The 14457-nt window shown below is 49.8% G+C and overlaps 1 protein-coding gene across 2 annotated transcripts; it reads right to left on the bottom strand.

The window, feature by feature from the left end:
* Positions 1 to 28: 28 nt before the first annotated feature.
* Positions 29 to 13202, bottom strand: hdx (highly divergent homeobox). 2 transcript variants are annotated; one of them, XM_072717565.1, is made up of 11 exons: positions 12916 to 13202; positions 10956 to 11272; positions 10432 to 10578; positions 8623 to 9747; positions 8375 to 8428; positions 7203 to 7349; positions 6823 to 7024; positions 4678 to 4754; positions 3532 to 3630; positions 1093 to 1215; positions 29 to 458 (listed from the first exon to the last, which is right to left on the bottom strand). In XM_072717565.1, exons 2-11 carry the CDS (start codon positions 11157 to 11159, stop codon positions 312 to 314), a joined length of 2325 nt encoding a protein of 774 aa, XP_072573666.1. In that variant the 5' UTR covers positions 11160 to 11272; positions 12916 to 13202; the 3' UTR covers positions 29 to 311. The 2 variants fall into 2 exon arrangements, with proteins under 2 accessions (XP_072573666.1, XP_072573667.1); XM_072717566.1 differs by lacking the exon at positions 12916 to 13202 and adding an exon at positions 12255 to 12518.
* Positions 13203 to 14457: the final 1255 nt, after the last annotated feature.

The following is a 14457-nucleotide window of genomic DNA, read 5'->3' as shown; positions in this document are numbered from 1 at the left end:
CTCAGACAGAAACAATCGCACACAGAGAGTCCTTCAAGTCAGTGGCGTTTATTATTCTCAGACCGATCCCTCAAACAAGGCGGACAGACAGGCAGTAGAAAAAGGCCTTCAGTGCCGTAACAGGCCAGACCTTTCTGGAGGCGTCCTGGCCTCACGGGGATTTAGGCACCACTTGTCTCCTGTCATCAGGGCCGGTTAATCCTACAGTCGGCATAGGCGGCTGGCTGCCGAGGGCGCCCACTTGAGGGGGTGCCGATATGCCAGCCGATTTCACTGTGCCGCAGACGCGGGGCGCTGGCAGTGACGCTCGCCTAGGGGGCCACTTCGGCTAGCAGCGGTACTGCCTCTGATACAGAGGAGTTGCTGTTGGAAACGGAGGCGGCGACAGAATCGGCACACGGCTCTGAGCCCAGCTCCCAGTCTTCTTCCACTTCTTGAGGTAGACTGGCCAACAGCTCCTGGAGAAAAGCAGGAAGTCGGAAAGGAATTTGGAATGTGGGAATAACGAGCTGGCCGTCATGAAAGCTGGAAAGATGGCCGCCCCAAAGTGTCCTGCGTCTTCAGCAGACCAAAGCCTCCGTGTGACGTTAGCAAAAATATTTGACTGTCTAATAAATTCACAGATTAATAATAAAATCCCACCTGAAATACTAGTGTCAGGGAGGTGAAATTTGACTACTGGGGGGGTGTGTGTGTGTGTGTGGGGGGGGGGGGGGTAGGAGGGGGTGTTTGCTCGCGGTAAAATTTGCTGAATTTCTTGCCAGCAAATTTTACCGCTGTTGAATAGCGGAATGACAGATTTCCGGCGCGCTGCACATCATTCGCGGGTGTCAGGGAGCTGCCGTCAATTTCCGGAAGACTCCCGGAAATTTCGAGACAGGTGGGATGTCTGCTATTGTAATCATAGGCCACTTAAATATAGGCAAAACAGTTACATAATCCATTCGTATGACATCATTTCTTTGGCAGGTATTTTCCAAATTACCCATAATGCATTTGTGCCCTGAAACAGACAGGCATCCTGCCCAGGGTGTCCCCCTGCCTAGTCACCGTGACCCCACACTGGTCAAGGGCCCGGGAAAAGGTTCCCACCTGCTGTTTCTCCTGGTCCATGTTCTTCACGGCGCTCAGCAGGTTCTTCGTGAACATCTGTAGCTTGTAATACTTCTGTTTTTGGTTCTCTAGCTCGCTTTCGAGATACCGGACTTCTTCTTGCTGAAAGGACACAGGGAGGCTCGCTGAGACATCCAGACATGTTACCAACCTGAAATGGCCGCTACTAAAATGCAGAAAATTAGCCATGATTGTTTTCAATCAGTATGACTGACTTAAAGCCAATGCCACATTCAACCTCAGCACCTTGTGGTCCTACTTGAATGTTCTTGTATATTATATGTATATATTTTAATGTATATTATTTGTCCTATCATTCTGTTATTTACCATTTATTATTACTTTTGTATATTGTTTAAGTCAGTAGGGAGATACGCAAGCAATTATTTCATTGTACTGTATAAATGAGAGTAAAGTTTTTGAATCCTGCCTTTGCATTAGGTGTGCATTGACTAGATGAGTGGTAGCAGTGACCGTGCTGTTAACGCTACGGCCATGTTCAGACCCCAGACAGGCGGAAGCCCAGGGAGATGAGACAGCACATCACAGCTGTGCAGAATCCTTCCGGCTCTGGCTGAGGGGGGGGGCTAAAACCGGCCCAGGCCAACTGGTACTAAGGGTTAGCTTCCAGCTTGCTGAATCGTCTCCCGGCGATCTACCAGGTCCAGAAAACTGGAACCGGGCTGAGCCCCAGAGATGTGGGCCACGGTCCTGATGCTTTCAGAGGTGCGCAGTGAGGAGATGCGTCGGGGCGACAGATGGATGGATCACAGATACCCACAAGGTCGCCGAATGACTCTCGGCGTGACCAGTCGCACGTGCAATTCTGAGTCAAGCCACGTTTAAAAAAAAAAATAAAAAATACAAACACAGAAAAGCAGGTGCATCTTCCAGAAAGGTCTGTGACACACACTGTGCATCATTATGATTTTGGGGGGGTGGGGGTGTCATAAATGGCAGTCCACGCGTGAGGTGGCTCCAGACGGTTATGTCACCACTAAGACATCATGCTGCTCTCTTCGGGTTCTGTCTCATGCATAATCACACACGTTCACCCATTTTCCGAACCTGCTAGTCCCAAAGAGATGCGGAGCCTATCCCAGGATAACAGGCAAACTCCACACACACACACACACTTGAAACTTGGCCTCCAGAGATGTGTGGCAATGGCAATAACCACTGCACCACTGTGCCCCTCAAACCTGTTAATCTATCACTTAATCTTAAAAGCTTTGACAAGAGTGACATTTGATGTCAGAGTCGGGTAAATGTGAGCCTAGCGTGTCTGTGTGATTTCAAAACGGTGTTCACTTCCCTGCCGCTGTGACCTTCCCACCTACAAATGTCACCATTCTCCAGCATCCAGTCCAGGTCGTCCTCGTAAACTTTCCAAATGGCACCGACAGGAACGGTGCCACATAAACGCATCCCAGGTTTGACAGTAGGGGGCGCTCGGAGCCAGTAATCTGCTCCTGACCTGGCCTGACTTTACTGGGAGCACCATGGGAGAAAGAAACCAGCAATCCGTCGGACATCCGGCGACGTTTAGCATGTTAGCGCCGGAGGCTCGGACAGGACACATCAGTGCCGCTGTGAGCTGATGACTGTCTGTGGGAAGCAGAAGGGCAAGGAGACGACCCCAGGGGACACTGTCAGGCCAGGCATCCAGGCCAACGTGCCTCACGAGAGCCTCTCCACCACCAGAGACTCCTCCGGACTCCCAGACACTCGTCGCCTCTTACAAAATAAGAGGCACTCCGCTCCTGCGTCACCTTCGGCACTTGCAACCTTTCAAGTCGGGATTCCGGGAACAGTGATGGTTCCACGGCGTTCCCCCGGGGATGTCTGAGTCGCAGCACGATCTCCTTTCATCGCAGGACTGCGGGGATCCGGCCTGCAGTGATCTAGAGTTCATTCGGGCGATCTGGCCAGAGCTGGTGCCAATGGGTGACAATGAGCAAAAATTGCGATGTCGCAATGGCGCACCACCTTGACGAGACTGGGAAGTCTGGGAAGGAGGCTTCAGCTCATTGCAGCTTGTTCCATTGCCCATTTAATGGCATATATATAGCTTTTCTGGTGACAGATGCCAGGTGCTCAGGCTCGCCGGGAACTCAGCTTTGAACCCAAGTTGGCATCTTGACAGCTGTACGCTTGTGACGTATCGTCTCCCTCACTCGTACGTCGCTTTGGACGAAAGCATCCGTTAAATAAACAAACGCAAATAAATATAAATAAATGGAAAAGAGGGTCATCCCTGCCGCTGCTGGGAACCACACACATGCACTTCCACCCCCTGCGGAAAGCATGGAGCCTGGAGGGGACGCCGAGATCGGGAATGCCGAGATCGGGAACGCCGAGATCGGGAACGCCGAGATCGGGAACGCCGAGATCGGGAACGCCCGGCTCTGTCTGTACCTTGAATTCCAGCTGGCTGTGCACCAGGTCCACGTCTGGACCAATCACTTCATCGTCGTTATCTTCCTCCTCATCCTCGTCATCGATTATTTCGATTTTCTGCGCGAAAAATACCACTCTGAGGAAACCACTGATATGCCCCCGCAGCTCTAGTACATATTAGAAATGTTGATTTTAATTCTGTCATACAAAAACTCGACTATATTTATAGTGCTTTGTAATACTATCTAATGCTATTGAGAGCTGTTGACAGCAACTGCAAAAATACCCAATAAAAATAATCCCTTTAAAATTGCAGCCACAGTGTATTTATTTGCGAACCATCTGCACTACTAAAACATTTTATTGTCTATCGGCTAAATGAAAACGCAAATAATGGAAATGTGATATTTGCCATCAGGTACACAGCTAAATCCTTTTGTTTTCACATCTGGAACTGAAAGCTGAAGACCGCTTGAATAATTGAATGGATATCCAAACGTCTGCTTTTGGAGTTAGATACGGTGTAAATTAAATTAGCTGGAAATAGGTACTTTGTCCTCATTTAAAAATGAAACAGGAACACGGGTTGCCCAGTTACGGGCTGTAATAAAGTATCATTTTTGTCACGGAAGGTAATACTAAACAAGAAGAATCGAAGGCCGAATTAATTCTCACGCCAGGCCGCGCCGAGTTGACTTGCATGCGGCGCTTCACCCAAGCCAAGCAGCTAATTAGGCCACGTCAAGCCACTTATTGAATCCTGACTGTGATCTGACACATCTTGACATTTGCGAATAAAAAGATCAGACGTTACTTCCTGCTTGACAGGAAGCGTGCGGGAATACGCCAACAGCGCAGGCTGAGAGGCACCCTGGCGGCAAATAATGTCCGACAAGACGGATGATGGATGGATTCAACAAATGTCAAGCTAAATTTCGCACAAAAATAACAATTATCTAGTGGTCTGCACTGGACTGTGTACCATAATAGAGCAAACCCTTCACTTTTATTTTTATTTAATCCTTTTTTGAGCGATTAGCTAACGGATATATAGAAAATGATTATAGATTTTATCTATATAAACACCTGGATATTCTGCTCATTTCAACGCGATATCAGAAACACCAGTGGGGAGTGGGATCAGGGGCCAATCGGACACCGTACCACGTTGTCGGCCAGGGCGGAGCTGCCCTCCCCATCCATGTCTTCATCTTCTCTTTGGAGAGTGTCACTTGCACCATCTGGAGAGAGAGGATTTTCTTAGGTAACTGGTCTGAAGTTCAATCTCCAATCAATGTCAATGACCGGAATGGATTTAATGTATAGGCAAGGGTACAGGAGAGAGTTGGATACTGGGGGGTGGGGGGTGCACAACTTAATAATTTAAATGCACAGGTCTTTTTTGGAGGACAAATAAAGCCATATTAAATATTGGGGGATACACATCCCTCCAACCCCCCCAATTCCTAAGCCCCAGTGGATAGTTTTTAAATTTACAAATATGCCGCTAATGCCAGATTCTTTCATTCGTTTTCTGTTATTTTTCTTTATTGGTACAAAGTGTCTGTTGAAAGGGACAGTGGCAGAAAAATTAACTTTAAACTAAACCTAACATCCGAAATGAAACAAGCAGGATGTTGGCACTGATGCCCAGACACCGTGAGCTGGGGGGGGGGGGGGGGGGGTGATCGCAGGCACCAGCTGTCCCCCCACGGTGGGACGGCGCTTGTCTGAGCAGGAAGGACACCGGAACACTCTGCAGCCTCGCTGTAATTTGCCTCGCGAGCCCCATCAGATGGATGTCGAGATCATCCGAAAAGCTCGCATCTTCACCCCCCACCCCCCCCCCCCACACTCAAGCACCATGTCCTCTCTGCAGCTGGCCTAGACGGAGGCGCCAAATGGCGCGCGATTAACCAAATCTCTCCAAATAACAAGTCAAAAAAGAAAAGGACCAAACATCGGATGGCAAACCTCTGCCACCTGCTGACCGGGACGGGAGCTGATCTGCACCTCTGAGGTCACCTGGTTTGCTCTCCCCTGAAAAAAAAATCGCTCCCCGCCTCGTTCAGCGATCCGGCACAGCAGGCGAAATAAACAACGGAAAAATAAAAGTGACCTTTCAGGCCGGGCACTGATCAGCACACAGATGGCTCGGGGAAATGCCACGCAGAGCCGTCTGCGGTAAACGGACCGCCGGACGGGACGGGACGACACGAGCGCACTGCGATCCGGAGGGAACCGCCACTGGCAGTGTCTACGGGCGACACTGGAGCAAAATCAAGGCCTCTGGTGCCAACCTTTGCAAGAAATCTGGATACATCACACATAAGTAATTAATAAAATAATGCTTTTATCTAGTTGATCACAGTCTGGGGTGATGTAACTAGGCTCCTACAGCTCAACAAGTACAGTACTGCACTAACAACCCAGAGGTCATGGGTCCAAATCCCAGGCAGCACATATAAAGTAGTGACCCTTCCATCTACTGTAAGTTGCTATGGATAAAACCATATTTTCTCTGCTCCTTTAAAATGAACCTGAGCTGTCCGTGTAATAAGTTTGCATCTTGCATTAGCGCATTGGCTTGGGACACAAAACCACATTGCAGGGTAACAGCTCTTCTGCTATTTCAGCTCAAACAACAACTTTGTGAAAACAGAACATAAACACTTGATCTAATTCAATGTCTAATTGCTATGTTCCTCACTAATATGTGGTGCAATGCCATAGATCATGTGATGAATGATCTGCCCTGAAAAGACACATTCTGCACGGATTGATGCTGATTATCACGGCATCCTCACAACCGCTTAACCATGGCGATTAACTTTACGGCCGGCAAAGGTGCATCCGCCGATGGCTCCCATACCGGGGTGTTGCCGCACCCCCTGTAAAACCACACTGCTAAATTCCGCTCATGCTTGCATGCGCTCCCTGCAAATCTGTCTGCATTATGCGACTCTGCAGCTGCCACTTAATAAAAAGGCCAAAAACGGGTAAATATTTAAGCCGGAAAAGATTCTCAGGCTGGCACAGATTTCATCTTCTTGTGAACTGATCTAAAGCTGAGTTTTTTTGAGTAATTATTAATAGTTTTACTTCGTCAGCATGTGCATGGTTAGCATTTTGCATTTTCACATTGGGTACTAGTGTAGGGTCCTTCCTGGGACAACAACGTTCAGCCACTACACTCCTCTCTTACAGATTTCTAGGGGTGGGGGGGGGGGCATTTCATTCGGGAGATCCAGAAGCTTCTATGGGTCCAGTGTGTGTGTGTGTATGTGTGGGGGGGGGGGTTCCTCTCACCCTCAGACAGACAGATGGAGACCACATCGTTGCTTTCGCCGTCCTCCCCCGGCTCAGGGACGCTGACATCGTCATCCTCGGGGGTCATGGAGCGGGGTGACTCCATGCTCGACTGCTTCGTGAAAACGGCGGGGCCGCTCGTGGGGGTCGGGATCTCAATACCCATCAGGCGATACTTCCTACGTCGATTTCCAATCCATGTCTGCACGTAAGGAAGAGCACAGATCCTGCAACAGGCCACTACAGCCAAGCTGGGAAAGAGGTCGATTCTGTGTGTGACAAACATCATACCTCTACACTAAAAGAGCCAAACAGACCATGACATTTATTATTTGTTTGGTCAGGCTTTTCAGAGGGCAACCCACGGGGCCTTGACAAACCTTGATGATCTCACTGTCGACGCTGAGTTCCGTGGCCGCTGCGGAGATCTTCTCGCGACACACGGAGCCCAGGCTGGTCATGCCATTGTCCCAGTACCTCTTCAGAGTGTGCACATCCCTGTCACTGAACTGCGTCCTGTCCTGCAGCTGCGTACACAGACACCCCTTCTTCTTAAAATCAAAAGTGCGTCACACACGCCGTTCCGCTACCCCTCCCAAGACACCCCTTCCTCCCTTTCCATTCTGTGCTTATCGCACCGGGCGGTTCCTGACGTCAGGCCCCTCACTTGGGCACAGAGCAATCTTGAACACCGGAACCAGAAGAGCCCCATGAGGAGCCACAGGGGCGCTGGCCTCCTTACCGCCCCCGTTATCGCCGTTCTATTAACATGGATTGGATCTCGGGGAGCTCGGAACCCGATTAGCATGCCCCCCCCCCAATAGGAACACACAGCTGAGGAGTTTGCGTAATCAGATGGAGAAGTGGTCCTTTCAGTCTGGTGGGGGAAGGGATTTTTCAGTAATCAGGACACACGCAAGTCGCTCAAAAAAAAAATATATATATATATATAAGCTTGCACATTCCTGTTCTAATATGTCATCAGCCAATTAAACATAACTGGACTGAAAAAATGATGCAAATAAATACTGTGTGTTTATCCATCTTATGTAACTGTTTATCCAGGACAAGGTGAGTCTGGAAATTAACCAAGGATGCACAGGGCGCCCCTCCATTGCAAGTGGGGGGCATAAGAGGGGCCATAATTCATGCAGAGGGGCCAACCTTATTAGCCAATGATGTGTTTTGAATAAGTGAGTGACAGGGGAGGGGCCCCCAGCAGCCAATCAGCTTTCAGCGGGGGCCCCATATGGCTCTGACACTGTATACGCCCCTGGACATCATGCACAGAAATGTGGGCAAGAATCAGTCTGCCATCGCTGCAGATGTGAGGGTAAACTGTATCATGTGGGATACCCGCGATATTTCTAGAACAATCCGCCCATGTGCAGCAGGTAACATATCCTTCTTAGATGCATGCCTGATTCGCAGAGCAAACTCTGGATACGCCCTGCCCTCTGTCTGAATTAACGGTCACCAGACACCCCCCCCCAACACGTCATGCTTACGGTCGGCAGGCCTGGCATGGCCGCCGACGTCACGTGACACTTACTGTCCGTTTGCGAGAGTTGCTGGTAATCCAGGGAGCAGACAAGTTACCCGACACCTGCAACGGGAAAGGAAAAGGAGACTCAACCAGGTGTGACTCGAACCCCTGCCTGGTCTTCCGCTTGTATTCTAGTGACCTGGAATCCTGCTAGCCACCAAATTTACTCTACAGACCAACAAGATTCTTATAAACACCCAGAACTAAGGCTGGGGCTCTTGCTCCACCCCTAACCACAGATCCCCAGACCTTACCTGGAGGTTGGACACGCTCTTTGGCGACCCCTGCTGGTGAATCCCGACAGGGTAGCTGCCTCTAGCACCTGTGTTGCTAAGGAAGAAGCTCAATCTTGGAGGACAGTGAGACGACATAGGTTGGCTCTGATAACCTTTCGCCCCGAAAGGGTCAGAACCAAGCATCTTGACAGCGGCTGGATTCCTCCCAGTAGGTGGCGTCCCGGGATTGTCCATTCGCGGATATGCTGTGGCCCCATAGTTCACAGTGCTGCCGCTGCCTCCCACTGCCGAACATGTCTGCAGCTGTGCCCCCATGCTGGCCAGCTCCTCCTCACGGGCGTACTCGTCATCAGCATCCGCCGTTTCCATGGCAATGGAAAAGCAGCCCGAGCCGTCAGGAGGGCGCGTCTTCGACGGCCCCTTGGGCGGCCCACTCTCTGGCGCCCCCCTGTGGTGTCCTTCGCTCAGTGTGGCCAGGGAGAAGACCTGCTGGACCCTGACACCTGACTCCGGTGTGCAGGGCTGGGTGTGCGGTGACGCGTTCGACGACGAGCCGGCAGGCTGAGGGTGCGAGAGGAAGGGCCAGGGTTGGGGTGGGTTGTACTGCCTGGCCCAGGTACGATGCACGGCCACAGCGTCGCCTGCAGGGAACGGCTTCCGGACCTGGATCGATGGGCCGCAGGCGCCGCTGGGCTGGGGCACCCTGCGAGGGAGAGCCGACGGCCTCACGTTGAGCGCCACGCCGTCAATCTGCTGGGGAGGGCGGGGGTGAGCCGGCGTGGGGGGATCCACCTTGGCCTGGGGCGAGGGTTCTGTGCGGCTCAAGCCAAGGGGGCGGGCCAGCGAGTAGATCCCCGTCACGATCACATCGCTGTTGCTGCCGTTGCCGTTTCCCATGCCGCTGCCATGTGAAGAGCAAGAGGAGGGTGAGGAAGACGACGTGGTTGCCGGAGACGCCGCCGGTGTCATCAGGAGATGCGTCCCTCGCTGGGCGGCGTGAGGACCCCCCATCTCCGGCGTCAGCTGGGCCCCGGACGCCGCTGGCACCGCACCGCCGCAGCTCCCCACCGTCCCATGGCTGGCGACACCCCCATTCTGGTCCACCTTGGACGCCAGCTTCCGCCTTTTGTTCCCAACCCACGTCTGGAAGAACATGGGAGATGGAAGGTTACACCACAACTGGCACTGTCTCGGACCTACAGCTTTGCAGGGACCAGACTCTCAGTACATGGGTAGTACGGCATGGGGTCTGTACCAGCAGACCATGTGACTGACGGTGGGTGACGGTGAATACTAGATCAGAAGCTTCCGATCACATATACTGGCCTATTACAACACTTTATATCAGCCCTATGGCTGAGTTGTTTTTTAAAACAAGATGCCACCCATCCACCTTCTAAACTCATCTAACAGAGGGTCGAGGTGGTCTTGAAGCCCCGCAAAAGAATGCACAAGACACAAGATAAGAGAACACCGTGGATGGGATGGTTGTCCTTCCCAAGACATGCACTGGCACCAATTCACCCAACTGCATATCTCTGGACCCTTAAGAACCCCAAAAGCACACAAGGAGAACCTGAACTCCACACACAGAGAGCAGGGGCAGGACCTGAACCCCCGGGCCTGATGATGTGCAGCTACAGCTCCACTCACCAAGCCCAGAAGCTGCCTCTGGAAGTAAAGTGTAATTAATTTCAGGAGGTGAGGGCACGGTGTGCCCCGTCTCAGCCCCCCGTCTGGGGGCAGACATACGACCCTACCTAGACCTCTGCTAAGCCGTGCTCATTTCTCATCCTCTGGCTCACTGCCGAGGCACCCCCCACCTACCCTGACCACGCTGAAGTCCAGCTTGGTTTCCTGGGCACACTGCAGAATGAGCTGGAAGCAGCTCTTGCTCTGATTGGTCATCCCGTTCTCATAGTAGCGCTCCAGGATTCGCTGCTGCTCGGCCGTAAAGACAGAGCGCAGGTTCATCTGGGGGGGACAGGTGTGAATCAGCGATGAACTTTTACCTTTCGCCGATGCAAACAGGTTACCCACAAACAGCTACATCTTCCTTGACCCACCTGCCACAATCTCTATTTAATCAGTCTTGCTGGCAAATACAAAATCCAGCTCAACCAAACCCAGCTTGAGTAACATTTACATTACAACAATTTTCTGTGACAGTTTTACCCAAACCAACTTATAGTAGAGGGGTTAGAATTTTCTGTACTCCCCAGGATTTGATCTCACAACCTGTGCATTGTTTGCACAACACTCTACTTGTTGAGCTATGTATACCTAATGCAACTGCCCCCCTTTGGCTCAGCTGTAGCTGTTTAACTTAAACATCTTTAGGATTCACTCACAGTTTGGACAAGCCTCTTCTCCTGCCAAGACTCCTTACTCCCTGGGGTCATGTAAGAGTGCATTAGGTGACTCCCCTCTTCACGAAAGGTCAGGCTGTGTGGGGCGAGCCCCCCAGGGCGAGACTGTCCCGGGAGGGGCTCCAGTTTTGTGGTGTCCATTTTGCCTAACTCTTCATCTGGTGCGAGGGCTGCCGATTCCATCATCGCACCTCGAAGCACCGGCGCCCGGGCCGCGTGGCATCCCCCAGCCCGCAGCTGTTCTTGTTTGTTCGCTGGCTTTGGGGGGGGGGTGGGCAGGAAGGGAGGTCAGGAAAGTTCTGGAAAACAAGCAGATGTGACCTCAAAGCAACAGCATCAACTTGGAGAAAACAGCGCCCTTTTCAGTGACTGAACTATACACTGAAACACAAAAATGAAATAAAAACTTAAATCATTGTTGATGTTAAAACTCATAAGGCTGAATACAGATAAATACTCAACGATTGCCTCGGAGACACTACACTACCTGAAGGCCACTGGGAATGTACAGGCAAGGGGGTGTAAAATTCCAACAAGCAAATGTTAGATTCCCAAAGCGAGTGGCGATTTTACACCGTAATTCATCATTCAGGATATGAAAGACTCTCTGTTCTTCTTCAAGTCGCTTCATGCTCATCAAAAGAGGTCTACAGTTTTACAGTTTTTTAAGTGTGGGAATTATTAACGCAACCCCAATTTCCTAGTGAAAATAACACTAATCCAACTGTATATCATAACTCAAAAGGGAGGATCTGAGGTCACACGCCAGCATATCCAATAATAATAAATGATACTTTTATTGATCCCTGTGGGGAAAATATCTTTATGCCTCCCTCAACTTGCTCTTTGTAAAGTAAGCTGTCTGCGAAGGGCAACCACCTGCTGGGGTGCCCAGGGAGCTGGAGGTTAAGGGCCTTGCTTGAAGACCCACAGTCAGACTGAGGCTGGGCTTGAACTGGTGACCTTCTGATTACAGGCACACAGACTTAGCCCACTGAGCCACACACTGTCCCAATGTCTACCAAACAGTTTATACCGTAATATTAATAACAAATGCCGGGCTTTTGGTCAAATGGCATTAATTTATAAGGCAGTAAATATCTATAAATATCATCAGCGGAGATATCCTGGCATTACATTAGTTGTACGAGTACCACTTCAAAATTAAATTAAAACTGTTAAGTTGCTACATTTCACTACTATTATGATTTACCCGGAACCTTAAGAACGAAATCACAAAATATCCAGCAACCGGTATATGATATCGCGTCGGCTGCTAACCTTAGCTAGTTATAGGGGGATTGCAAGCTAGGTAGCAGCTCCATTGCTGTTGAAGAATAAAGTATCTCTGCACCTTAATCATGCAAAAAGAAGCGTGTAATAAACCTAAAGGGTATGGTCGAATACAATAGAAATAAGCAAGCTTTTGTTAGTTTATTTTTGCTGTGAAGAAAGAGAGAGGCGCTCTAAGGGTTACTGCCGTCCCCTTCTCCGATCCGGGGGGAGGTTCAGTGCGCATGGCCGCTGAATATAATATTGATTGCATTCGCTTAAAAAAAAAAGAAAAAACGGAGCAGCGCAGATGAAGGAAACGCACAGCCCATCCAGCTCGCCGCAAGGGCGAATTGGACGCCGAGACGGAACGACGGCGATCGGGAGACGCTCGGCAACTTCCCGGCGCACAGAAATGTACGTAGGGGTAGGCGGCACGTCGCAAACACCGAAGGCAAAAGCGAGGGCTGGCAAGCAGGGAGCGGATCCTGCTCGCAATCCAGGCCCCGGAGGCCATGCGCCCGCATATAAACCAGTCAAACTTTTTCTGCTAAATACCTCTTGTTGTTACCCGACCCGCTCCGATATGTAACATATATAACTCGGATTTTCCGGAAAGCGCCTGACCGAAACCCGGCAAAGCTAGGAAGTAAATGGATTCGTTAGATACCTTTTTTTAGCTGACAATTCAAACGAACGCTCGAATTCAGCTGATTTCTTCCGACTCCCTCCGCCAGACAATGAAATCAAAACGTCCGATCATCAATTCTAATCATGATTGTGACGTAGCGGCAGACAGGAGCCAATGGGCGCCCGAGATCAGGGCCGTGACAGCTGCAGCTGACTGAAAACTGAGCGCCGTTGTCCCGCCCCTCGCTGACTTTGTGGTGTGGAGTACGAGGGAGGGAAGAGGGAGGTCAGGCGGACCACAAAGCGGCTCGGTTTTGTTTCCGCACCCTGATGACACGCCGCTTCGTCCGTTATCGATTCATCTCATCGAATCCTATTCGACGTTTTGGCTCCCGTTCACAAGTTGTGCGGAGGACATGAAAATGATCATAGCTGCATATTGTAGATCCTTTTTTATATATATACCTGGCGCTTTTAAATCTGCTTGATGCGTTGCTAATTATGCTCCCGAGATGAATATCCAAGGTGTCTCCCTTCACGCAATAATACATAAAATGTGTATTATATCTAGAAAAATTAAGTTTGCACATTAAAAGCAATTGACATGCATTTTGAAAGTTAACGGTTTTACTTCTAAGCTAGGAGACTCAATGTAAAAATAATGTGTGTGGTTTTTGTTTCTGGTGTACAATGGGGTCACTATTGAGGCTGGGTTATTCCGACTCAGTGGTGTAGATTTAGGTATGGAGGGTAGGGACATGTTTCTCCCAATATTGCTGGAGTACTGTGTGTGTCTAGGGGTTAGGCTAATTTCGCCCCTACCAAGTTTGAACCCAAACATATCCCCTTGTTCATACGTGAATGACTGTGGCAACATTTGAGATCCATTTCTCAGCTGTTCCTGACTAGTCAAGCAGGGTGCAAAGTTGCATTTATTTATGTTCTGTTCGTTGTTAAATAGCATGTTATACCGGTCTCAGAAAATAGTAGTTAATTTAATATTTTTGTAGCTGTTCCTGATATTTCACGGGATAGGCCCTTGAGACACGGTTTTGTGTGTGTGTGTGTTTTAAATCCTTCCTGTTGCAGGATTTTTTTTTCTCCACGCGTCCTGCCATTTAGCATAGCCTATTTCTGAAAAGAGGAAGTATCTTGATGTGATATTTTTGTAACATAACAAAGATCTGTAGACATGTGGTATGAGCAGAGGAAGTTCGTAACCGCAAAGCAACAAAGAGGTTTCCATACGCGCCTGCGAAGCTGGACCGAAAGACGCCTAGTGCTGAAGCGGAGTAACGACGAACCCGGCGCAGGGCACGTGAAGTTGAGACCGGCGAATTTGGGGGAGTTTGCTGAGAAACCGCCTCAGTGCCGCAAACGACATCCACCTTGGCCAACCATGATCAAAACACTTTCATCTTTTTTTCGCTTTACCATACTTACTATGTTTCCTTTTAGCTATAGGGAATAATCGTTTCACTCTTTTTAAAGAAAATCTGTTACATTGTAATATATTCCATTAACATAAGAAAAAAAAGTTTTAATGAGTTTTACAGTATTCAACTGTAATCCTCTTTTGCAG

Source organism: Paramormyrops kingsleyae, chromosome 10 (assembly GCF_048594095.1).
Source record: "Paramormyrops kingsleyae isolate MSU_618 chromosome 10, PKINGS_0.4, whole genome shotgun sequence".
In the NCBI taxonomy this organism is placed as follows: Eukaryota; Metazoa; Chordata; class Actinopteri; order Osteoglossiformes; family Mormyridae; genus Paramormyrops; species Paramormyrops kingsleyae.
Note: the sequence above shows the minus strand (reverse complement) of the source record. Positions and strands in the feature narration are given on the sequence as shown.